Source organism: Onychostoma macrolepis, chromosome 12, assembly GCF_012432095.1.
Source record: "Onychostoma macrolepis isolate SWU-2019 chromosome 12, ASM1243209v1, whole genome shotgun sequence".
NCBI classification, from domain to species: Eukaryota; Metazoa; Chordata; class Actinopteri; order Cypriniformes; family Cyprinidae; genus Onychostoma; species Onychostoma macrolepis.
Genome location: NC_081166.1, coordinates 14,955,581 through 14,968,165, shown reverse-complemented (window position 1 = coordinate 14,968,165; position 12,585 = coordinate 14,955,581). Strand labels below are relative to the sequence as shown.

The 12,585-nt window shown below is 37.9% G+C and overlaps 1 protein-coding gene across 6 annotated transcripts in view; it reads right to left on the bottom strand.

Annotated features, from left to right (window-relative positions):
- Nucleotides 1–12,585, bottom strand: part of odad2 (outer dynein arm docking complex subunit 2) — a 67,247-nt gene that overhangs the window by 24,218 nt on the left and 30,444 nt on the right. For all 6 annotated transcript variants that reach the window (XM_058794391.1, XM_058794393.1, XM_058794392.1 and 3 more), the window contains 5 exons: nucleotides 6,175–6,321; nucleotides 5,125–5,334; nucleotides 4,032–4,265; nucleotides 2,544–2,654; nucleotides 2,221–2,375 (listed from right to left, as the gene is read on the bottom strand). In XM_058794391.1, coding sequence (XP_058650374.1) covers nucleotides 2,221–2,375; nucleotides 2,544–2,654; nucleotides 4,032–4,265; nucleotides 5,125–5,334; nucleotides 6,175–6,321 — 857 coding nt within the window. The remainder of the gene's footprint in view (nucleotides 1–2,220; nucleotides 2,376–2,543; nucleotides 2,655–4,031; nucleotides 4,266–5,124; nucleotides 5,335–6,174; nucleotides 6,322–12,585) is intronic.

The window sequence follows — 12,585 nt, the reverse complement described above, 5'->3', positions numbered from 1 at the left end:
GATTTCGGACGAAGCCATTGTGTTTATACTAAGCGTTTCACGGTAGTTCCTGGCAATGGCAATGGGTGCCGCGGTTGCTATAGTCACTACATCTCACAATAAACATAGATGTGTATATATCTATGACAATAAACAGAACATAACGAAATACAAACCTAACTAAAGCACGAACAAACATTAAATAAACGAGCGCTACTTTTTGTTTTGTGAAAACTTATAAGTTATGCTTTTTACACTCATTTTACAGTTTAATATGTTACCATAGTCACTGCCCTACTACGCTCATATGATATTTTATTTGTGCAGGTCTTAAAAAATGTCTTAAGTCTTACATTTGAGCTTAAAAATCCTGCAGATACTGAGTTCAAGATGACTTAAGGGAGCTGTTTTGGTCCCTTAAATTTATCAAGGTGAAATAGTTACTAAGGACTTTGTAGCAAGGCTTAACTTAGATAATTAAGGGGAATACTTAAATGACAGCCTCTTAAGGTTCCTTAAGTTGACCCTTAGGATTTTTCTTGCAACCCAAGTTTCACCAAGTGTTGCCTTAAACTTATAACTAAGGGCTTTCATGCAACCGGGCCCAGAATGATCTTTTAAATCTTTTTGGTTATAGTTATCTTTTTCGGTGTGAACAGGAGTTTACACTTCAGTAGTGTTCACACAGTTTATTTACTGGCTTGTTTAATCTCACTTTTAAGCATAAGTTTCAACGAGGCTTCTTCAGAGGTATTACCGTGGCCCCAATCTTAACAACTGAATGTTTTCACAAAGCATTACTTTTCTTAGAAGACACTTATTTGGCTAATGGGACATTAAGTGAATTGAATGTGGCATGGGGCACCTGCCTCCAGTTTCAGCAAACTAAGCCTGATGTAAACGCAGGATGAGCTTTTGTCAGCTTTGACTTATGAGGTGGAGAGAGAGCTGCTACTGGGCCATTTCAGACACAAGCCTCCCTCTGAATTCCTCTTTCAATACTATTCTATTTGCGACTGGTGTGGGGCCAGACAGTAGATCCTTCTACAGATCCTAGTCTATAACAATCCCATAAAATACTAAAAAAATGCTCTTATCATAAACTAAAAATGTAGATTTATCAGCTCCTTGGCTTCAAAGTTGTGAAAATAACACCTGATAATTTATAGACAGGTAATGGTGGAATTAAAAAATGCATTTTTGAGCCCTGTAGAGTACATGTCCCCAAACGCATACTGCAAAGCAAAGTAATATGTGTAAATCAGTTTTATATGAGAGTGCTTGTGTGACAGAACGGGCAAGCCAGATAATGATTCCAAGTTTTTTTTTTTTTTTATTTATGGGGGAAAATGACTGGCTTAAAAGACATCAGCCGCCAGAAAAATTACACCAGGAAAGCCTCCAGGATGGTCATCATCTTCACTGAGCTAAGTGACGTTGGAATAAAGACCAACGTGCTTTACATGACAAACGGTTTAAGAGTCTTTCAGCTTACACTCCTGATTATTACAGTACGACTGTTTCAGAGAAGCATTCCACATCTCCCACAGCCCACTTGCCACTAATGGAGCAACGGCCTCGACTAACACATCACGGGTGTCTATAAAATCAACACTTTACTTCATCTTTTGTTAGCGGTATGGGTGAAAGAACAATTCGCATTCCTCTAGCAAAAAGTCATCATAAAAGATCAGAGCTCATTCACAGAGTTTATAAAAACTTTTGCTCTCTCTTCAAATAATCACTTCTGTAGCTGCACTCAGCACAGACTCGGATGGACAATGGTTGACAGCTTTGAGCCATGGAAAATCTGAGCATTAGAAGTGAACAAACGAGACATCTCATAAAAACGAAGGCTGCGTTTGATTGCACATCCTCTGTCCTTCACTAAGTTGAAGGACCCCTTTTCATGAGTGATGCACAATTTGACCAAATCTGGAGCCAATTATGCATCTCACGTTGGCTTGACTCCTCCTAGTCTAAATATGCCACACTGAGATCAAAATGTCTATTGACCACACAATGAATTTTTGATTTTTAGGAATGGAGACCTGTATTCTGCAAGATCAGAAAAGTCAAACTTCTTCTAATTTTTGATAAATTATGTGAATTAATATACTGTATGAAATATTTCGTCCACACATGATGAGTAATTATGGTTGTTCTAAGAGGAAAACTGTCATAAGTTTTCTGAAAAATGAAAAATGTTTGTGCAGAAGCTCTGTAGTTACATGCACATACTTAGCTACATTTTCCAAGCTGATGGAACATTTCCAGATGGCTCCAGTCGTGGCAGCTAGTAACTGCTTGTTTTCAGCTTCGTTGAGCAACATGACCAGTGGCTTCAGTCCGTCGTACTGCCGCACCAAATCACGGGTATGTTTATCTTCTGCACACTAACACAGGAGTGAAGCCACACAAACATACAGTACACAGATTTAGGCAGCATCAAGATGTGCGCCGCACTGACAATCAGAGCCAGGGCTAAATTAGTATTTTCATTTCAACCTCAGCCCTTTTACACGGTGCCAAAGAAAAGTGTAGTTGAGTGTGTACGGCCGTACCTTAAAGATAGCACTGGCACAGTGCATTTGGAGCTCCTGGTTGTCACAGCTGAGGTTCTTCACCAGATCCTCAATCATGCCCTCAGTCTGTATAGCAATTCTGTAGCTCTTCTGCCAACACAAACATGCAGAATGACTCTCTACGCTGAACACCTACTGTAAAAACCACTCTGCCTTGCCAAACAACACTGCGTGCAGCGGCGTAACGCTTATTTCATCCTAGGGTTTCTTGCTTCTGGCCTCATACAGTCATTCACATCTTCAAACTGGTCCTTTAATAGAAACAATCTGCCAGTCAAAAGTAAGGCGTGCTATTTTCAGTCGAGTGTCCTTGTATAGAGTGGCTTTACATATAGCATTTGAAGCTTGCATTGTGTTTCACAATATTTCTTTGTATTTAAATATACTTTATAGTATTTAATGCTATTTATAATGCTATGACATATAGATAACTGTTATGAAAATACATTTAGAATTCAAATTAAACTACTGTTCATAAGTTAGGGGTTTTATAAGGTTGCATTCATTTGATCAAAAAAGAAATATTGTGAAATATTTTAATTATTATTTTCTATTTTAATATTCTTTAAGATGTAATTTATTCCTGTGATGGCAAAGCTGATTTTAATTAGCTGAAGAACTTCCAGTCATAAGTGTCACATGATACTCCAAAAATAAATGTAATATGCTGATTTGGCGCTTAAGAAACATTACTTATCATCAATGTTGAAAACTGCTTAATATTTTTGTGGTGATCATGACATTTTTAGGATTCTTTGATGAATAGAAAGTTTAAAAGAACAGAATTTATTTGAAACATTTTTAACATTATAAATGTCTCTACTGTCACTTTTTATTTATTTATTGTATCTTTGCTGAATAATAGCATTATTATTTTTTTTAATTTCCTTCTACGTTGTACACAGACATACTATAGTATTTCAGACTTTGTTCTCCAGTTTTTCACAATTCTGCAATCTCTAAATCCAATGCAAAATCAACAAAATTTTGTGCGATCCTGCATAATTCGTCATTTTACTGCACAATAACATCAAAAATGTAGATTTCACAAAAACTAAATGATTTAGCTGAATTATCCCTAATTTTATTATGCATTTTGTTTGTTCTTTGCATCATGCATGACTGTTGTGCATCTAACAACTTATAATATGGTAAATGTGCTATCCTAATTATAAAAAAAAAAAAAAAGATTCTGTAAATTATCACCACAAAATCAAGTCATTTTGATTGCACAAATCACAAAAAAAAAGAAGAAGAATGCAATCCTGTAGGGAGTCAAAATTTCATGTTTAATCAAAAACAGTTACTTGCCTTTTTTTGGAATTATTTGTGAGATTTACTAGCAATTTCTGACTGAAAATAGCTTCAAAGGGAATCCTACATTAAATTTATTTCAGTGTAGCTATTAAAGAAATTTCAAATAAACATTTTAAGCATCTGCTTTTGGTTCAACATGATGAAGCAAACCTCAGAAGCGCACTCCTGCAAGGTTCCCACCACAGGGATGAGCATGTTCTTCTGTGATGACTTGAGCAGCCGGGCGAGCAGAGGGATTCCCCCGGCCCGACGGATAGACTCCTTGTTCCTGGTGCTCTTGCTGCAGCTCCAAAGAGCCAGAGCCCCACAGCGCGCCACCTCCGCATCCCTCTCCTGCTCCGCACTCAGAGACACACCATTAGGCAAGCAGTCCAACAACTCCACCTGCCAGAAACAACTTCAACTTTTCAAACGCACTTTCCTGTGCTTGAACTTTGAAATACTGCAATAGATTTGTCACTCTGCTTCACATGATATTATTATTATTACATTATTGTGCTTTATATTGTTTTAATTTCACTCCGCATTAAGGTAGGAGAGTTGTGTCATGTCAAAACGAACTTGAATGTTTTATTAATAGGGTCATGGTGTACTTTATGACATCTTCAGTGCACTTCTGTCACTGAGTCTGCAGGATGTGGAACACAATCTCCTGCCCTGAAGCTGCCAACATTCATCTAAACATTCATCATCAGCCAAAGACTGGCTGTTACTTAACAGGGCCTGAAAATTCAGACTATGTCACACCAAAATCTACAAATGACCACATCCTTCAAAGAGTAAATTTCATGTTTCCCCTGCCGTCAAGCCAGAAAGGCCGCTCTAACACAGCATTACACGCGCGTGCCATTCAGAGGTGGTCTGGGTCTTTAACTGTAACTAATCTATGATAGCTACATTGAGAACGTCCGAGTCTAGCCCCGAGTAAATATACAGAGCAGAGTAACACGCGAGCCCTAATCATACCGAGAGTCACTCTGTCAATAAACACACATGCCAGGATGAGGGGGGAGCACGACATTCAATCTGTTTTTACCTGCAATGTGCTCCCTTTGATGCTGGCATAGAAATTGATTGGGAGAAACAGTCTCGAAAGAAAGAGAGCAAGTAGAGAAATAGAGCATGGTATACGTATGTACCTTCAACATATGCTTCATCCTTTTGTCTCCTTTCCTTATGCAAGACTTTAATCACAGTCAGCCTGTTCTGACAAACACACAGGAACAGATTTCACGTTTCTCACCAGTCTCTTGATGCCACCATGTTGTCGGACCGTCCTACGGGCCCGTCTGAACTTGGCCACATTGGCGATGGTCTCTGCAGCCAGGCACTTCAGCTCTTTGTCAGGAGAGTCCAGGATGGACACCATGGTCTGCAAACCGCCCAGATCAGCGATGGTTTGACGAATCTGAGAGTTACAACTGATCTCCTTCAAGATCTTCAAAGAACCAATCTAACAGCAAGAGAGATTAAAGTATCAATTTTTAGAATAACTGTTTTACATATCTAATGCTGTTGAATTAATTGAAATGTATGGGTTTTCATTTTTTACATTTATGAACTTGCTGGAATTTTATGAAAGCTTCACCTTCTCTTTTACTTTACTGTTGTCATGTCAAGAGCAAAAATTGCTGTGGCCTCAACATATTTTTGTTTGATATGCCTTTATAATAGTAAGTGTTACTTGTGCATGTTTAATGTAACAATTAAATATTTAGTTCAAAGAGCTGGGGATAGTAAGTATTTTTCTGAAAGAAATGATAACTTGTATTCAGCATTTACACATTAAAAGACATTTATAATATTACAAAATATTTCTATTCCAAATAAATGCTGTTGCTTTGAACTTTCTACTGTTCAAAGAATCCTGAAAAAGTGTATCACAATTTCCCCCAAAATATTAAGCAGTACAACTGTTTTCAACATTGATAATTATAAGAAATGTTTCTTGAGCACCAAATAAGCACATTAGAGTGATTTCTGAAGGATCATGTGATACTAAAGACTGAAGTAATGATTCTGAAAATTCAGCTTTGCCAATCAGAGGAATAAAATACATTTTAAAATACATTTAAATTTTAATAATATTTCCAAATTTTGCTGTTTTTATTGTATTTTGATCAAATAAATGAAGCCTCTTGTGAACGTCAAAAATCTTTCCCACCACAAACTTTTGAACAGTAGTGTACATCTGTAAAAATATAAACTAAATAAATGAAAAACAGAAGAATAAACATTTCTCAGACTCAAACTGTGACCTCTGACCCAATTAATTGAGTCTGGATGCACTTACTTTACATCTGATGTCATCTGTGTCAAGCAGGTTGATGAGAACCTCCAGCCCCCCCACATCTCTGATAGCCAGCTGACACGTCTCCTGGCCCAGGTTAAAATCTCTCAGAGCACACAACACAATCACTGTGGCTGTCTGATTAGCCCCCTGTTCACACACAAACACATGTGCAGCAATTACATTAGATGCTCCATCATAACCCACAGACAGATGAACAAAAACAGCTGTTGTTTTATATATTTCATTAATCTAAATCATGTGAAATGACACACTGACTTTATACTGCATGACTTTATATGTGTTATATGCGTGAGTGTGAAGGCAGATGCGCACGGCCACATTTGCATCATATAATTCTTGTATTTTTTGCATCAATGGCGTAATTTCTCCATGAACCTCTTTTTTCGACCCATTTGACCCAAACCCCAAAATCATCTTGCCTTCGAGTCTTATTTTGTTGACCACATGTTGTGTATAAGTGTTTGGTATTGTGACTATAAACAGGGGTGGGGAGAGATCCTTTGATACAGACTACTGCTGTGCTGTGGCCTGAAACCATAGACAATGACCTAAGTTAGCAATTAAAAGAAAACAAGCTCTGAAATGTTGGAGATGATAATGGATTGGCCTTAGAAAAAGCTCTGTTTTGACAGTTGCTATATACACACAGTGTTTTAGGCTGGTCGTTCCTCAGAAGTTGCCTACACAGTGAGTACAACAAACCAAACACGTGGCATTTGTTGGGACAAGCTCCTTAACAGATATGTATCGCAGACGATTGCGGTTTTGATATCATTCACGGCATGTCTTTTATCGCTGGAATGAAATAATAGAAGGGCGAGTGACAGATAAATAAAGCAGAGGATCCAGCAAAAATACTACACTATTAATCATCTTTAATCAAGAAATTATGGCTTCTTTAGTGATTTCTGTTTGTTTAGGTCAAAACCACATATCTAAGATCAGCTTTCCCCTAGAGAAAACACCAGAAACTCGACTTCCACGTGTGTTTTTAATGTGATGCCTCGTTTTTCTCCTCCTTTTTTTATGGAGCGGCTCTTATGAATGCAAACAAAGACAGGCTTTTCTCTCCGAGGCTGGCGTTCAGCACATTGCAGTAGGTCCCAAAGAGGCGTGTAAGCTGCTGTAACGCTGCTCGTGCAGCAGACCTTTGAAATGTGACACTCAAGTTCAAAATTGAATAAACACTCGTGTTTCTTTTTCATAAAACGAGCAACAGATAAGATCCAGTGATTAGGCCAGTCTCGCACCCTTGTTTATTAGACACATGGTACGTCCCAGTTTGCATAACTATTTTATTCTGTTTTGTAGTACAAGTAGAACAAGTAGCCCCTTGTGAAAAGTAGGACACTTTAGCATAGTTTTAAAGAGAGTAGTTAAGGAAATAATATACTTTAAAAGAATATACTTATGTGGGAACTAAATGTAAAGATTTCAGGGATTTAATTGCATATTATTTGCAATTAAAGAGTGGCGTGAAATAGAATGGAAGAATTAAATAAAATGGCAAAGAAAAAATACTATAAGCAATTATTTTCATAATTATGGCCAGTAAGTAATAAATGGCTGATATTAAAATATACAGTGGGTACGGAAAGTATTCAGACCCCCTTAAATTTTTCACTCTTTGTTATATTGCAGCCATTTGCTAAAATCATTTAAGTTCATTTTTTCCTCATTAATGTACACACAGCACCCCATATTGACAGAAAAACACAGAATTGTTGACATTTTTGCAGATTTATTAAAAAAGAAAAACTGAAATATCACATGGTCCTAAGTATTCAGACCCTTTGCTGTGACACTCATATATTTAACTCAGGTGCTGTCCATTTCTTCTGATCATCCTTGAGATGGTTCTACACCTTCATTTGAGTCCAGCTGTGTTTGATTATACTGATTGGACTTGATTAGGAAAGCCACACACCTGTCTATATAAGACCTTACAGCTCACAGTGCATGTCAGAGCAAATGAGAATCATGAGGTCAAAGGAACTGCCTGAAGAGCTCAGAGACAGAATTGTGGCAAGGCAAAGATCTGGCCAAGGTTACAAAAAATTTCTGCTGCACTTAAGGTTCCTAAGAGCACAGTGGCCTCCATAATCCTTAAATGGAAGGCGTTTGGGACGACCAGAACCCTTCCTAGAGCTGGCCGTCCGGCCAAACTGAGCTATCGGGGGAGAAGAGCCTTGGTGAGAGAGGTAAGGAAGAACCCAAAGATCACTGTGGCTGAGCTCCAGAGATGCAGTCGGGAGATGGGAGAAAGTTGTAGAAAGTCAACCATCACTGCAGCCCTCCACCAGTCGGGGCTTTATGGCAGAGTGGCCCGACGGCAGCCTCTCCTCAGTGCAAGACACATGAAAGCCCGCATGGAGTTTGCTAAAAAACACCTGAATAAGATTCTCTGGTCTGATGAGACCAAGATAGAACTTTTTGGCCTTAATTCTAAGCGGAATGTGTGGAGAAAACCAGGCACTGCTCATCACCTGTCCAATACAGTCCCAACAGTGAAGCATGGTAGCATCATGCTGTGGGGGTGTTTTTCAGCTGCAGGGACAGGACGACTGGTTGCAATCGAGGGAAAGATGAATGCGGCCAAGTACAGGGATATCCTGGACGAAAACCTTCTCCAGAGTGCTCAGGACCTCGGACTGGGCCGAAGGTTTATCTTCCAACAAGACAATGACCCTAAGCACACAGCTAAAATAATGAAGGAATGGCTTCACAACAACTCCGTGACTGTTCTTGAATGGCCCAGCCAGAGCCCTGACTTAAACCTAATTGAGCATCTCTGGAGAGACCTAAAATTGGCTGTCCACCAACGTTTACCATCCAACCTGACAGAACTGGAGAGGATCTGCAAGGAGGAATGGCAGAGGATCCCCAAATCCAGGTGTGAAAAACTTGTTGCATCTTTCCCAAAAGACTCATGGCTGTATTAGATCAAAAGGGTGCTTCTACTAAATACTGAGCAAAGGGTCTGAATACTTAGGACCATGTGATATTTCAGTTTTTCTTTTTTAATAAATCTGCAAAAATGTCAACAATTCTGTGTTTTTCTGTCAATATGGGGTGCTGTGTGTTCATTGAGGAAAAAAAATGAACTTAAATGATTTTAGCAAATGGCTGCAATATAACAAAGAGTGAAAAATGTAAGGGGGTCTGAATACTTTCCGTACCCACTGTATGCTATTTTATCTAAAATAAAATAAAACGCACATAAAATCATTCATCTTGATTGCTATGTGAATTTATGCATCAAAACATTATCATTTGAAATTTGCTAAAGGTTACATTTAACAGTGTTATTAAATTAGTGTTTTTTAAGATTAACTTTAAATGAGTTTTAGATGATGGCATGGATATTGTTAAAAAATAACATATGGTGACTATATATTGCACATCTCTAAACAGTAGCACTTGGTATAATATGTTTTGGAAGAAGACAAACAATGAACGTGGATATGAGAAAAGGAGAATATCAGATCAAAGAGATCAGAACATGATAGGACTCATAATGAAGAATGAAGGGTAGAGTTGAAAAAAAAGGGATGGGGAAATTTGAAGAAACTAATGCTAGGTACACACCACAAGATAATCGGGCTGATTTTGGGCCGATTTCTCCCCTTCCTAATCCTAGGTAATGTCCCGATTATCTTGGTGGTTCTAAAGATTATCTTATCAGATTTCCCTGTGGTGTGAGGTGTGTTAAGAGTGACTGAATCTGCTCGGAAGAACGTTGGAGGCGTCCCGATCGCAAATCGTAAATATTCAACACGTTCAGATCAGAAATCCTGATGTGTGGGGGGAACCCCGAGGACACCACACACTATAGGAGCAAAACGGTTAAATCAAGGATTTTTTGTCCTCATGTTTGTGGTCTCTCACATTTTGAAGATCTTATAAGATTTTAAAAATCTTTTAGTTTGTACCCAGCATAATAAGAGCAATGAAGGAGACAGACAGAGACAGTGATAAGAAGTGAGAAAAATAGTCATAAAGCCCTTTCACACATACAGACTTTTGCGGAAAATTACCGGTAAATTGCCGTAAAGAGATCATGTGTGAACAGGACCTTTTCAAAAATACCGGTAAATTCGTTCCGGCAATTTACCGGTATGAGAAGTTGTAACATTACCAGTAAATTGCCGGAATTCTGCTGTGTGTGAACGCAGAAGGAAAGTTACCGGTATGAGCACGTACGAGTTCAGAACGCGGTGACGTAAGACGTCTACTCCGGACCAATCCAGAGCCGTTGAAATTCAAAATTCAACAGCTCTGGGCCAATCATAACATTCTGATGTAGATGACGCATTTACTTTATTTGGCGCTGTGTTTGAAGTCGTGCGATGTCTCTGGGCCAAAAGAAGCAGCATGAACGTGAACATTTGGCACAAAAATGAAAACATCAACAAAAACACTGATCGCGTTTACCCCTCCATGTTTACAAACACAACACCGTGAGGCGCAGCCGTTTAGAGGTCATTTCTGTTTTATGATGTCACAGAATTTACCGGTAATTTAAAACCGAATGGTGCTTTACCGGAAAAAAGACGGAATGCTGTTGCCTGTGTGAACAGCGCAGTTTTGAATTTACCGGTAAAGTCGTTCTGGTAATTTTATGGCAATTTACTGGTATTACTATGTGAAAGGGGTTATAGAGAGGTAGAGACAGAAAGATACAGAAGAAGAAAGCAAGAGTGAGAGAAAAAGCACATGTGTTGTCCACATTAAGTGGCTGGACCAAATGTGAACCGAAACTAGCAGTGAATCCACTGCACTTTCTGTCTTGCCACTCTCTCGGTCTTCAAAGCATTTGATGGGTTAGCAATGAACCTTGTAAAAACATGAAGCTATATTTAGTACTGATACCAGGGAAAAAGAAATCCAATGTTCATATGCTTTCATTTGCTAGCAGCTTTGGTCTCAATGTGCTGTAGACATTCTTTACAAATCAGAAAACATCTGAAGGTCTTTTATAATGTCTCTGTCTTGAATCTAACGGGCCCTCACTCACAGTCTGTGGTGTGAAGACAGATGTTTAGGACAGATGCACACACAGATAAAAGCTGTGAACACGGATGACTGACAGGTTTATCATTTGAAATTACTATACACCTTACTCACATTAATGTTATAGAGTTTGAGTTTGTGCTATCTCACCTCTCATATGTGACTGCAGGATGTGCAAACTTACTTAGGGATGTTACTACACTTACTACTGTATATATAGCAAATCTCAGCTCCAGGCCTGGCTCCACGTGGGGGCTAGGGTGAGCCAGAAGCTTTGCTAACCCTAGCCAAGAACTAGAACTCAAATCAGGGCTCCTGCGCTGTTTTCTGTGTGCACGCACCCAAAGCATGCACACTGAGAGCCACAAGTCAAACAGCGTTCTATTACTGTATTGAGTTTTTTTGCATCTTATCATGCTTAAATTAACATATCAGTCACCTGGGTGCCCATATCGGCGAGTATTTTCGTAAGAAGTCTTAATGGAGTTAAAAATAAAAAATCTTAATGAATGTAAAGAGTTAGGAGAAAATCTGATGTGTCGGCAGCTGAATATACCTTCTGTCTTATGTCATTAATGTTAATTAAAGAATAAAAGAAAATCACTCTGCTCCGATTGACTGAATAACTTCTTTACCTTTAATATGGATTCATCTGTATTTTCATTTATACATTATAGTATTTTGTACCTGAATACCATTGTTAGGCCTACCAGAAAAAACTTAAAGCAATTTTATTTTATTTGTATCTTTGTTCTATTGTATTTATTTGTGTTTTTGCTAGTAATTTTCCATTTGTTCTTATTTTATTACTTTCATATTATCACATAGCTATATTAATAAAGTTTAATTCATTGAGTTGGAATAATTAAGATTTTTCAATATTTTTGAAGCATATTAGAATATTTCTGAAGGATCATGTGACAATGAAGACTAGAGTAATGGCCTCTGAAAATTCAGAAAGGCTTTGCCATCACAGGAATAAATTATATTTTAAAATGTATACAAATATAAAACAAATTTAAACTGTAATAATATTTCACAATATTACTGTTTTACCGTATTTTCGATCAAATGCATATAGCATTGGTGAGCATAAGAGACATTTCAATTTCAAAAAAACATTTAAAAATACTTAATACTTCTTTCTTTGGGTACTAAAATAAAATGTTGGGAAGTTTTTTAAATTTGAATAAAATGAAAACAAAGACTTTCAAACAACATGAGCCAATATTTTATTCACAATAGAACATAGAGAACATAAATGTTTAAAAGTGTAAAATTTGACACTTTTATCCACTAAATGAGCTCATTTCAAATTTGACGCCTGCAACAGGTCTCAAAAAAGTTGGCACGGGGGCAACAAAGGGCTGAAAAAGC